We start from the raw sequence: 13667 nt of genomic DNA on the forward strand, positions 1-13667 counted from the left end.
CATAGACTTAATACCAAAGAGGTTATAGATGTTTTTTTCTTTTGGTCCTCTTCTTCTTTACCATGAAGGAGACCAATTATGTGTAATCATATGTACAGGAGCATATATGTGGCAGGAAACAAATTCGTTTTGCTTTTTGTATTTTGACAGAAACAGGAAAGCATTCTTTTAAAATTCTTTTCTTTGTCTAGGCACAGCATGGGAATGGAGGGCAAGAGTAAGTAAATTCTCAGAATGAGATGTTCTACCATGATACAAAGAGGAAAAAAAAAGTAATTTTCAACAGCTAAAAGAAAACTGCCACAAGTGGTAGTCGATCAAATTGATGACATGGCTTCATCGTATTGTCTTGGATTTAGCAAGAAAATCTTATGGAGAGATAACCGCAGTAGTTCCTATTGTGTCCCCTCAAAATGAATTTAAAGTGTCTGCTGGAACTTGGAGGGCTGGGAAGGTAGTGTGTTTACCATTGATTCTTTTGATGGTGTCAAAGATGATTCAGGTCTATGTATAAAAGGAAGCACTTTAGTCTGCTATTCATACATTAAAAATGACAGAGGATGTACATTTTCACCTAGGTTATTTACCCATGCTGCCTTGGAAGCATGGTTCTAGGACCCATGAGTTCCCACGGAAGAAGTCTCTCTTTGTGAGCTGAGCTCTGAACAAGACCCTGAGCTGACTACCTGTGAGATGTTATATCTAAATGACAGCCAGGTGTGGTGATCAATGATCTGAACAGCTTGGAAGTTATGGCTGAAAGAATGGCTTGCCCATCAAACCCACATAACTTATCAAATAATTATAATTCTAGCCTTTGGGCTGAAAATTATTTAAATGAAAGATTACTTACAAAGGGAGCAGCAGGAAGAATTATGTAAATTAGATTCATTAAATGGACATATTCACTTCGGGATAATTTATGCCAGTTTTCTCTGATGTCATCTGTTGTTCAGGTTAATAATTAGTCATGCTCATTATTAACTGCTGGAGGTTGCTTTGTATTTTGGCAGAGGGAGACATATTATTTGGGAAAGCTCCTATGAATATTGAGTTTTCAATATATTGTAGGTACAAGGTTTTTTGCAAAAATGCAACTCTTATTTCTTAAACAATTCAATATCCTGATGCATTTAGTTCTGTATCCTCAGGTGGCTTTGCAGAAAACTATGTGTCTCTTTACTGGTGTATAAACAGCCAAGATCAAAAGAGAATAGGGTAAAATGTTCATTCAACTCTGTAGTGCTTTCTGTTTAGTACTAAGGATAATATTTTAAAATACACTGAGAGATATCTCTTTTAGAGGCCAAGTTACAGATCTTTTGAGAAATCCAATATGATGATGACACCCATTTACAACATTTTATAACCAGAAAATTAACTTTAAAACTTTTTTTTACAACTCCACCAAATGCAAGAAATGTATGTATCTAAGATGTTAAGACATTAATCCATTCAGAGCTTTTGAAATTCTTGGTGTGGCTTGCAGTCCTTTATGTGTCTCAATTCTGTATAATTTAGTGACTCTGACCTTGAAAAATTAACAAGAATGATGCCCACTATTTATGCTATTTCTCTTTAAAAAACAAACAAACAAAAAAATCAGACAGAAAAAATCCCCAAATATTTCCCGGCATGTAATTGTTTTTCTTTTCAAAAAAATACTTGACCCTGTGCAGTATTTTACACTTACATCATTTCCCATTTATAATTCTTTCTTGTTTCAGCATGTTGGTGAAAACAAAAAGGTATTATGCAGTTTTTAAAAAAAATTAAACCAAATAATGACAATCAGAACAGTCTAAACTATTTACCCTGAATGTAAATTCTGAAGGAGTAGATCTAGTGAGAGATGATTCACTTAACAGCTGGATGAAGGAGCAATTATCTAGGAAAATGCTTGAGTTTTTTGTTTGCATGACAGAATAGAGAGGACATGGGGCATGGATTATTTTCCTGAGTTTGGTTTTGAATATATTGACAGTGATATGTCTTTAAGGCATATACAAGAGAAGATAATCAAGTAAGTTGCATCTATATGTCTGGAGTTTGACAGAGGTATAAACTTGTGACTCATCTCTGTTTCCATGTTATTTTAATCCAAGAGTACAGATGGAATCACTTAGGGATAAAAGATAGAGTGAAAAGAGAAGAGAGCCTTGGGTAGAATATTGATGAATTCCAACATTTAATGGACAAAGGAAGATGAGCTTGAAAATGACTGGCCAGAGAAGTAGGAGGAAACTCAGAGAACGGTGAATGGGGAAAGACAACGGAAAGGATATTACCAGAAGGGAACAATCAACAGTATCATATGCTGCTAACAAGACCTGTCAGAAGAGAACTGAAAAATACCTGTCTGGTTTAGAGATATGGTGGTCAGGTTGACCTGACAAGCTTCTTTATTAGTAAAATGGTGGCGATGGATGCCAGATCTAAGTGTGGTGAGAAGTAGAAGGAGAGCAAATAGAGACAGTGAACATAAGTTAATTTTTCTGAGAAGTTTGACTGTGAAAGGGAAGGTGATAAAAGGCGATTGATGAAGGGGTTGTGAGGTTCCTGTAAGTTTATATTTATGTGGCTGTTGTTAAATTCTTGAGTTATGCATATTTAAAAATTTTTCAAAGAATTGAATTGAGAAAGAATGGTCGATGTTATAACAAAAGAGAAAGTGTAGAAGTAGGTTGGTTTTAATGTTTGACAGGTTGGTGAAAGGAGTTTCCATCTAATGGCTTCTATATTTTCTGTGCAGTAGGAGGTGAGCTCATTTATTGAGAGTGAGATGGGGAGTTGGAGAGTTGAAGTTTGAGGAGAGCAGATGTAGATTTGAAAAACTAATTAAAGATAAAAATTAAAAGAGATGTGAAGTAGGATAATGGGACAGTACAGGTCCATTTGAGGTTGGTGATGAATAATTTATCAGGGAACTATCTTCCCAGGTATAGATCTCTGTAACAGGGCTCAGCTACTCAGATGCTGTCCCTCCAAAAGCAGAGAGTTGGGTTCATTACTGCTTGGGGTTTTGCCAGATAGGTTTATCAAGAAAGATTATGGGCAAAGGAATCTGAAGTGCTTGCATGGGTGTTATTGAAATGATGGAGCATGGATTCCAATGTAGATAAGTGGGAAACTGGGGAAAGGATAAATCTTAGTGAACTGGAGTCCCTATCATGTCATATACCACCCTAAAACAGCTTGACTACATAAGGAGAAACAGTGTTTCATTTAAAGTTATAAATCTTTAAAGCCACTGCATATAAAGAATTTTTTTTTGATTAAACTAAAGGACAAAAAAGAACTAAGTTTAATTTTAACTACTCCCTCTCCCCTCAAATTTGTAGGAGGGTTCTAGCACAGACAAAACAAATTTCAAAGACAAGCTCAGGCTTCTGTATATTCTTATCTGAATATAGATTTCTCCCTATATGCCAATTAAAACTCTCAGTATAATAAATTTGTGGGGAAAATATTCTCTCTTTTTTAATTTTATTTATTTATTTTTTTTAGCTGAGCCATCTTACCACCTGTTGTCTCTTCTTTTAATTTGGCTAAGGGTAAAAGAACATCATTGTGTACAGAGAACTGTAAGTCTAGATAAGGTAAAAAATGGAAACACAAAATGAAACTCATAAATTTACTCATAGGGTAACCTCATTTAATTTTTCTTATTCTCAGCAAAATGAATGCTGAGCTAATTGCTAGAGAAAACTGATACTTGATGTTATTAAAAAAATAGTTAAAAATAATCATCTTGAAGTCTCATTTCTTTTTCTGCACTGTGGCCTTTTTATACCATATTGCTTTTATTAAAACCTTTGGATAAAGTGAAAAGGGATAACAATAGAATTAGAAATAGAGTTAAAAAACAAGAGGAAAAAAATAGTGAGAAAGAACTTCACATTCCATAAAATTTTTCAGATGACTGAATAATAAGTATTGGGTTGTCAGAAAAGTCATGGCACATTTTTGCAATGAAAAACAGAAAAAGTATGTCATGACTTTTCCGACAACCCAATAATATCACAGTCAAAAGCAAGTATAGTTTTCTTTTTTTCCAGAGAGGAAAATGACTAGTTATTCCGGAAAAGCAAATGAAAGGAAATGGAATTTTCTTCTTACCAAATAAACCCCTAATAAACACAAAACATCTAACAATTCAAGGACCTGAACTTGGACGTGGTAGGAGGCATATACTGAAGCAACTGCTAGAACTCCAGAGTGTGCCAATATGTGAGGCTACAGGATGATGAATAAAATAGTTTTCAGGAAGGGATACTCAAAGCATACTTTGTCATTGATTCTGGCCATGTACTAGCTCAGGGACTTTCACAAACTCGACAACCACTCATTTAGGGCTTTAATAGAGAAGGCGCTTTACGTAAGGTTGAATCAGATGGCAGTGTGGGAAAAGAGCAGGAATAGTTTGTTTGTGTGACAAATGGAATGGTGAGAAAGACAAAAGGAGAAATCAAGATGATCACTCAAGGAAACAGGTAAATAAAGGAGTAAAAATGCAATTCAAAATTCCTCCAAAAAGAATTTGTTATAAGAAAATGTAGGCTTTCTCGGCTAACCAGAAATCAAATTGAAACTATTCCCCATTGAGGTTCAGAGCTATAATGTACAATATAGGAAGGGGCCCATGAATGGGGGTATCTCATGCCCTGTGTTTTAGTTCCAGCTTGGCTGAGCCTCAGTTTCCCTTCTTGTCAAGAGAGAGGGGCGTCTTCCGTTCTGGGCTAAAACTAAGTCCACGAGAATTGTAACCTGCCCACTCTCATCCACAGCCATCCTATTTGAGTTAGGATGGCTATATTTTCAACCCTTCCAAACACTTGAGATGTATTTTATAGATAATCCCGAAGGAATAGCTATTTCTACCTCTGTCTTGAAAGAATATTTCCAAAACCAAGACAATGAAAACGATCAAGTTAGAAAAAATATTCGTAAGGTAACAATTTAAAGAACTCACTAAGAAAAGATGAGTTCATGGCTTGTCAGGAGCAATGTAAGATTGCTTCCTTTGTTTGTATCAGAAATAGGGTAGAATCGGGTCATTTGGGAAGCTGGATGGAAAGGTAAACAGCTATTAATGGCAGCATATTGGACTTTATTCCATTTATTTCTTTCATTTTCATGTATGCTTCCTGTGATCAAATCATGGGAGTTAATATGTCATTTACTTCCTGGGAACCTACGAAAGAATCATTATTTACTGTATGCCATCAAAATGGGCTATTTCATTTTGTTAAATTTGTAAGGATAAAAACATGAAAAGTGTGCCCTATTTCTGGAAAATAGATTCCAAGTGTACAACACAGAGCGAGGTACGTCTTTCCTTTCTTCACATGAAACCATGGCAGAACATATACTCCTTTTCATAAAAGTAACTTTTGTTTGGCCGAATTCTTACAGGAGGATTTGTTTTAAACTGTTCCATTGTGCAAAATGGTTTTGGTTGAAAGCATAAATCGACATAAAAGACAAAACTGAGCTCTAATTTCCAAGCCAATTAAAAAATGTGAAGAACGTGCTGGGAATCATGGGTTATCCAGGCCTCAGGGGTCCTGAACTTGCATGCAGGCTGCTTTGTGTTGGGGAGTTGCTCTTGTTTAGGGACAGGAAGGGACGTGTCACATACTGTACAGATGAGGAGACTGGAGCTTGGGGGGTGGTGGGGGAGGGTGGCTGAAGCTCACATGGCCGGCAATGCTGGAGCCCCAGACCAGGCCTTCTGACTCAACCCTGCTGCTTTGTGACCTCTGCGGCCACCTGCGTGTCCTTTGAATATGATTTCTGATTTAGCTGGAGAATACCTGACTTTTTTCCTAAGGAACACTCTGTTCATTTAAATCACTGCTTGAATGTAATGCTTGCAATTGTATTTCATGATAGAAAAATAGTTTATTTTCATGGCCAGTTGGGATCCCCAAGGATTCTCCTGATCATGGGGCAGGAGGAAGCCAGCTGCCCCAGGTCTCTGCTGACTGTAGCCATGGGGATCCAGTCTTCCCCTGCCCCTGCCCCTGGTTACTGGGAGATGGAGTGGTGCACATGGAGTAGTTCTATCTCTGTGTGCTTACTGTCAGGGAGGAGCTTGTGGCATTTCAGACCACTATGAGCTGAACAAGCTATTCTGCCTGAAGAGCCTGTAGGTGGGCTTAAAGTTGTTTACCTGAGAGGCGAGGGGCAGTGAGAGCCTTTTGTTCCTGCACAGGCACATGCTGACAGGTCAGCCCTGGAAGATCCTCTCCTTGGGCAGCACCTGGGTAAGCCTTATCCCAGGGAACTAGGGAAAAGCTGCAGTGTGGCTAGGAAGGAGGGTGGGGCACATCAGTTCATGCCCTTGAATAATAACAATAACAGCCCTTGAGAGTTCCAGGAACTTCCCCAGTGTTACTCAGCCTAAGTGGCAGATCTAGAGCTAGCTATTTCATTCATTTCCGTGCTGCTCCAGGCTGATGAGTGTGAAGTCGGCTTGGTAGGATATGGTACCATTGCTGCATTCCTAATGTGAGTCAACCTAAGGGTAATTTAAGCAAAGTCTACAAGCAGAAGACAGGTTGATGAGACTGAATTTTCACACAAGACTAACGTTAAGTGTTGTGTCTCTTTGAGTAGGGTGTTAAGTGTGGAGCATTGCCCTATGACAGAGCAGCTCAGAAGAAAAGCAAGTTCACTCAGGGGTCTAGAGAGCACCACTTGTGAGGCGAGACTCGGCAAGTGGTTTTTTGACCCAAAGAACAGGCTCATCAAGAAAGCAGAAGAGCTTCAGGTGTATAGTACAGTCAGTTATAAAAATACTGATGGTGATGTAATGTACACCATAGAGAATATACTGAATAATACTGTAATAACTATGTATGGTTTCAGATGGGTACTAGACTTACCAGGGTGATCATTTTATAAGTTATAGAAATGTCTAATTACTATGTTGTCCATCTGAAACTAATATTATGTTGTATGGCAACTGTAATAAAAAAAAAAGGTAACAAAGACAAAAAAAAAGAAAGAAAGCGGAACAGGTTCATATAAACACATTTTCACCTGGTGGACCAACCACTCATCTCCCCACAGCGTGATCTTCCTTCCTCCCCTCTTTCTGTGACTCTCTAAAGCAGAACACAATCACGAGGCCTGGAATCCCCAGCCATTTGGAGCCCCCCACTTCCTTAGAACTGCACCTCCCTGGCCCTTCCTCTCTGCAGCCCCGATACCCCTAGTAATACAACACCAAACTCTATGTATTTGGGGGCCTGAGTTTCCTAGCATCAATCCTTTTCTATAACCATTGCAACTACCGTCATTTAGGCCCTTGTGATTTCTCCCTAATCAATGCTGTTAGATTAATCTTTCTAAAACAAAACTCTATCCACTCCTGGTCTATGACAATCATCTGATTCCCCATTATCTACTGAATCAAACCTAGACACCTTCAACTGGCACTCAAAATTTTTACAGATTTCTCTAAACACAGTTTTTTAGTCCCTTCTCTTAGTAGCCAACACTAAATGTGCTAAGTTGCTATGTCACTTTATCCCAAGTACAGAGAATACTTTCCCACATTCTCACCTTGACTTGGGAACCTTGCTTTGCCTGGAAAAACTTAATAAGTATGTCTTGTGTTTGTTTGGTACTTCCTAGTTTTCAAAGGGGTTTCACTTACCTTACTTCATTTCAAAATTGTAGTTACTAAGTGGGGCAGATATGATATGATTATGCTCATTTTATAGCTTAGAAAATAATATTAGCCCTGAGTCAGCCCAGAACCTAAGATTCCCCAGCTGAGGGGCAGAGGCAGACCGAGGAGCCACGTCTGCAAATTCACTCTGTTTCACAGATCTGTGTTGTTTTCTCTCTCCTTCTTCATTTGGCCTTTCCTCTGCCTTCCTCCAATTTCTACTTGTCAAATTCTACCTTTTTCTCAAAGTCCAGCTCAGATCCACTAACTACATGAACACTTGCATAGTCACCCATAAAATTTGATGGTTCTCTCTTGTCTGAGCTCTCACATCTCTGTGTCCAATTTGCCTGCTTTTAAAGCAGCTGGGTGGAAAGGCCTGATAGCTCCTGTATAAGGGTTTGAGGCCAATACAGACCTAAGTTTTAAACCTTTTGGGTCACGGCCCCATTAAGAAACACGTTTTATATCACAAACTAGTGTATGCCGCCCACACATCCCCTGAAACAAGTTTCATGAAATAGAATTTACTTCTAATTCTACAATGCACTATCATATTTTCTCTAGTCTACTTTCATTTATTACAAAGTGCTGGTTAGGAAGCCACTAAATTGATTTTGAGAACCACTAATGAGTCCTGATCAGCAGTTTGGAAAACTCTGGTGTAAATCTAATCTGTCTTTTCCAAATGGCCTAGACAATATTTTTAAAGATTTGCATAAGACTGCGGAAGCCAGAGAGCAGTGTTCATCAGGGATTTCATCTGTGGTTCCTAACAGGAATACACACAGCTCCCACAATGAGGCCAGGAAGGAAGGGCTTCTGCTCACCAGCACAAGCTTCTACTTGTGAAAGGTCAAGGATAGGGATTATTTTTTCCCAGCTTTACTGAGGAACAATTGACAAATAAGAATTGTATATGTTTAAGGTGTATAATGTGAAGCTTTGACATATGTACACATTGGGAAATGGTTACCACAATCAAGATAGCTAACAAATGTATTATTACACATAGTTAAGACATATTTTGTGTGATAAGAACACGTAAAGTCTACTCTCTTAGCCCTTTTCAAGTATACAATACAGCATTAGTAACCAGTCATGGTGCTCTGCCTGAGATCCCCAGAGGTTACTCATTGTGCGTAACTGAAACTCTACGCTTTGGCCAGCACGTCCCCATCGCTCCCAACCCCAGCCCCTTGTAACCACTCTTCCTATCTCTGCTTTTATGAGTTTGGCTCTTTTAGATTCCACATGTAGGTGATATCATGAAGAGTAGGGATTTTTAATGGGAATGAAGTACATCCATTTCACAGGGGGTCATCTGTTAAAGGGTGGGATTTGTGGGTGTCGGAGATCTGGGGAGGAACACTTCTCAGCAAGACATATCTGTGGACTAAGAGAAGACTTATGTGCTTGTCGTAATCTTAAATACAGCAAAAAGTCAGCTAGGATTTGAAAATAGTAGAAATGTAATAAATCTTTTCTTTGTATCTGAAGGCCTTCAGGCCTGTGAACCTGTCACTGAATTTAGTGTCATTTCGACTTTATGAAGCACTTGATGCTTGCAAAGTGCTTACACACTTACCAATTACCATATTGTTCATCTTCTGAACATTTTAGTTCAGGGAAGGCCTGAGGACGTCAGACTAAAACAACAACAACAAAAAAAAAAAGGAAAAAGAACTGGTCCAGGTAAAGACTAGGCTCCTGAGCTTGGGCTGCTGGAGCAGTTTACGATGTGGGGTACTTGCTTCTGAGTGGAGTCCCCTCTGCCTCAGCACCCGGGGTCTGCAGTGCAGGCAGCTGGCCTTGGGCAGCCACCTCTCCTGACAGACGCTGACACACTGCTCTTGGGGGCTCCAGGCATGATCTGTGTCTACATGAAGCAGGGGAGGGAAAGGTGAAGGGCTCGGCACCTGCAACCCAAATGCTAGGTCGTAGTGAGGGGTGTGGGAAGAGATGCTTGAGGCTGCTGGGACAGGGTCATAAGGAAAGGGACGAAGCAGTTCCTGGATTTCCTGGTGCAGCTATTAAAGACATGATAAATGATTAAGGGGTAGGCTTGTTTAGAAGCCTGTATATATATAAGCCGGAAATCAACTCTGGTCATGTTTACAGGCAACAGGTCAGTGAAATCCAACACACTGATGGGTTTCAAGGAATTCCAAGGAAATGGCTTCAAGGGATGTTAAAAGCAAAGGTTTGAGGATGTGTCTGTTTCCTTTGGAAAAAGGTTAGCTCTGCTGTGTTTCTTCCTCTGCATTTAGAAGCCCACACCAGCTACCACTGGCCAGCGGCTGTCCCAGAAGACTGAACGCGGCCTGAGGGCTGGTGGCATTTAGTTTCTCAGTTTAGGAACAAAGAGCAACCTTTTCTTTGGAAGTGAATTTTCACTCAACATTTTCTAATAGATTAGTTAGAACCTCTGTCAGAAATTCTCCCATTTCTGACCAGGAGTAGGTAATTGAAATACCAGAATGGGGCTGAGAGACTGATTGGGCTTTTTAACTAGAAAACTTTCTGTTAGACCCTAACAATTCCACCACTGGATCATTTTCTTTAGTGGAAATTAAAGAATCAGTGTCTTAATGAAATGATACCTTTATTTTGAAACACATATTGAGTGATCCAAATTATCTTTCAAAGGAGAATGAGGTCATTCCTGTCCTCATTTTTATCCACACAGAAAACTAGTTGATGCTTTGGGGAGCAACTGTCCCCAGTCATTTTAGGTTTATGTTCTCCCCATCACACCACCTCCCACATGACCAGGAGTGCTCTTGGTTATAACAAATTGGTCTGTGTGACTCTGCTCAAAGCACTGCATTGGTCTCCTACTCTCAACAGGAAAAAAACCCCATTTTCTTGACCATGATGCCTGTGGTCCTGCCCAATCTGTCCACCGGATAACTCTCCAGCTTTACTGTCCCCTGATCCAGTCACATTGAAACTCTCACTGTTTCCAAACACCTCAGACCCTGTTTGAGCCTCGGCCTGCACTGTCTCCACTGCCAGAGAGGCCTTCACCCCTCAGCCCAGCTCCTGACAGCTTCTTACTTTTTTTACCTGCTTCCAAATTTTCTTCTGTGTGGCTTCCTCCATTCCCCAAAGCTGGTTAGTTCACTATATTCCTCTCGGGCTTTCATAATGATTTTTGCTCAAAACTTTAACATAGCTCTTAGTACACTGGCAGCTGCTGTCTCTACTTCATTAGAATGCTGGCATCTTGAGGGCAACCCTCATTTCTTTTTTATCTCTGTGGCTTCAGAAGAAGCTATATTTGGAGGTGTGTGGGTGGGTAGAAAAGTATTAAAACTAGGCTCAGTTAAAATAATTGAAGGAAATTTAAACAAAATAATTATTCTTTCAGGGGAAGAAATACTAGGATTAAATCCAATTCTGGAAGCATTAAATGTGATAACCTGATAAATGACTGTCATACAGATGAACCAGATTTGTAACAAAAAGGAAACTTTAAAGACTTTAGCCTCTGATACATTGCTCTACCTTTAGCCATCTGAGTCACCAAACAAAAATATAAAACTAATACCAATAAGAGAGAATTCTGACTACACTAGGTGTAGGGAATAAGAGTTTTGTCCTTGCTTCAAAGGCTGACTCCACTGTCCTCCGGAGACTGCCTTCTTTCTCTTCATTCTTCCAATTCTGTACCTTGCAGGCAGGTTTATTCAGGCGTCTTTCAGCTGTTCATGCCACACTTGTCATGGGACCTTTCTCTATGTTACTCCCTCTGCTGGGACTGTTCCCCCTCCCTTTCCATTGTTTAATTTCATGTTAGGAAACTCCAGTTCCTCCATGGATTCTTTCCCACATGACTAGGAGAGTCAGTACTTGTTCCTCCAACTGTCTCCTCCTCCTTTAGCCACCTGCACACTTCTCTGTTTTCACACTCTTATTTATGGGCTGGTTCGACATATGTTGAGGATATGTCATCACCATCTAGCTTGTGAAGTGAATTTTAATTAGGGCAAGGCCATGTCTGCCTCCATGTTTTGTGTGGTGTCTACCACAGTTTCATATGTGGATGAGGACTGGATACTGATGTCCATGGGATAGACGCCACCTCCGTCTCCCTGTCAGGTGATAATATGTGAGGCCTGCAGCCATGACTCAGGCTATAAGGTGTCTCTGGTAGCTCAGGACTTTGTTGGCAACCTGTAAATGACTTAACTCCTATAGTTGAGAAGGAGTGACCAAGTAGCAATTAAAGAAAAAAAATATTTAAATACTATTTCCATGGAGAAATATTAAAAACTGAACTTAAAACTGGCAATGTTGAGGTGATACATATATTAATATTTTTGTCAGACTTAACAATTATTTTTTCTCCTTTTTTTCTAATAAAATGATTCAATACTGACCTAGAAATCTTCAAAAATAACATCACACTGCTAATGACAAAACACACAACTTCATCTGAAAGGTACAATTGAAAGATTTCCTTTATCACAAGAAGGTACAAGAGGAATAATTATCATCAAAGGCTTGTACTGCTTCTATTATGGAGCAGAACAATGACTGCACTTCTCCATCAAGTCAAAATTGCTATCTGTGGTGTAATTTCCAGAAAAATAACTGTGGGACAATTGGCTATAACTTAGACTAATCAAAAATGAAACTACTATATGTATAGAATAGGAGACGCAAAAGAAGTACCTAACACCCAGCTACATCCATTTACTTAAGATCAAATAAGAAGAATTATGTCTGCTTTATAGCCTAAGTAGAACTTTTCTTTTAATGGAGACTGAAGATTTTCTTATGGTACTAAAATACGGCTATTGCAACTAAAAAATTTTTACAAGCACACAAAATAATGGATATTTTGGTCACTCAGGGATAATAAATGACAATGAATATTAAATACATTACATGATGCTTCCCTTTAAGAGGCGTAGACATTAACAAGTAGTAATGATAATAATAAACTTAAAATTATTGAGAACTGTTCTAACTGCTTTGTGTTGCCTCATTTATTCCTCCAAAAAACCCTATGGGGTAGGGACTTCTATTATCCACATTTTTCGGCTGAGAGACTGAGGCACAGAAAGGGTAAATAACTTCCCCCAAATTACATGGCTAGTAAGAGGATAGGCTACAGTAACAAATCAATAAATCCTAACCCCTGAACCAGACTTCCTTCCATTGGATAAAAACCAAAAATGGAAAGTCTAAGTGTATCTTTATACCACAGTCATGTACCTGAAAAGACATCTTTAAATCAGAAATCTAAAAACAGAACCAGGTTGGAACGTGAGCTCTGTGAGAATTCGTCAACGGCTGTATTTCTCGTGCCCAGGACAGTACCTGGTATGTGGTAGTTCTTGACAAGCATGTGATGAATAAATGAATAAATAAGCAAATGAAGAGCATCTAATATATTGCTTTGCAATGAGAAAGTGTTCAATGGATTTTTTAAAATTAGATTTAAAGGACTTTATGAGTTTGTTCTAGGAGGAGTTACCTTCTGAAATCTTATTTTCATAAATTCAGATTTTCATACTGTTTGCTTAAAGTGCAGATGAAATGAGAGCACTAAAATTTTTATAGGGGAAAAGGCAAAACAAATCAGGGAAGCAAAAGCTCATAGAATCCTAGGAAGAGAACCCAGTTATCAACTTGGGACCCACAGCTTCCTACATTCACAGTGAGGGGTCTAACATGTTTGGGCAACAATTCACAGTGTTGTACTTACAGTCACTTGTCAGAGCTCCAGAAGAGTTCTAGTCCAGCTGTGGAATGCTGCAATGCATTTAGGCCATACGGTCTTGAGAAAGCTGCACTGTTTAACTGGTTTTATATGTTTGGGCTCTGAGAGGCAAGTGAACCAGTTACTATCAGTAGGAAGCTGTTTTAATAACTCACCAACTTTTCCAGTGGATTTAGCCAAAACAGAGGAAAGTATTTATTATTCCCATTATATGGAAGAAGACATCACAGAGGACCCAAACTATGACCTGAA

At 39.1% G+C, this 13667-nt stretch overlaps 1 protein-coding gene across 1 annotated transcript in view; it reads right to left on the reverse strand.

The window, feature by feature from the left end:
- SLC9A9 (solute carrier family 9 member A9) overlaps positions 1–13667 on the reverse strand; it is a 613140-nt gene that overhangs the window by 109419 nt on the left and 490054 nt on the right. Inside the window, exon 14 of the mRNA XM_019656952.1 lies at positions 10299–10321. Coding sequence (XP_019512497.1) covers positions 10299–10321 — 23 coding nt within the window. The remainder of the gene's footprint in view (positions 1–10298; positions 10322–13667) is intronic.

This window comes from Hipposideros armiger, unplaced genomic scaffold (genome assembly GCF_001890085.2).
Source record: "Hipposideros armiger isolate ML-2016 unplaced genomic scaffold, ASM189008v1 scaffold_270, whole genome shotgun sequence".
NCBI classification, from domain to species: Eukaryota; Metazoa; Chordata; class Mammalia; order Chiroptera; family Hipposideridae; genus Hipposideros; species Hipposideros armiger.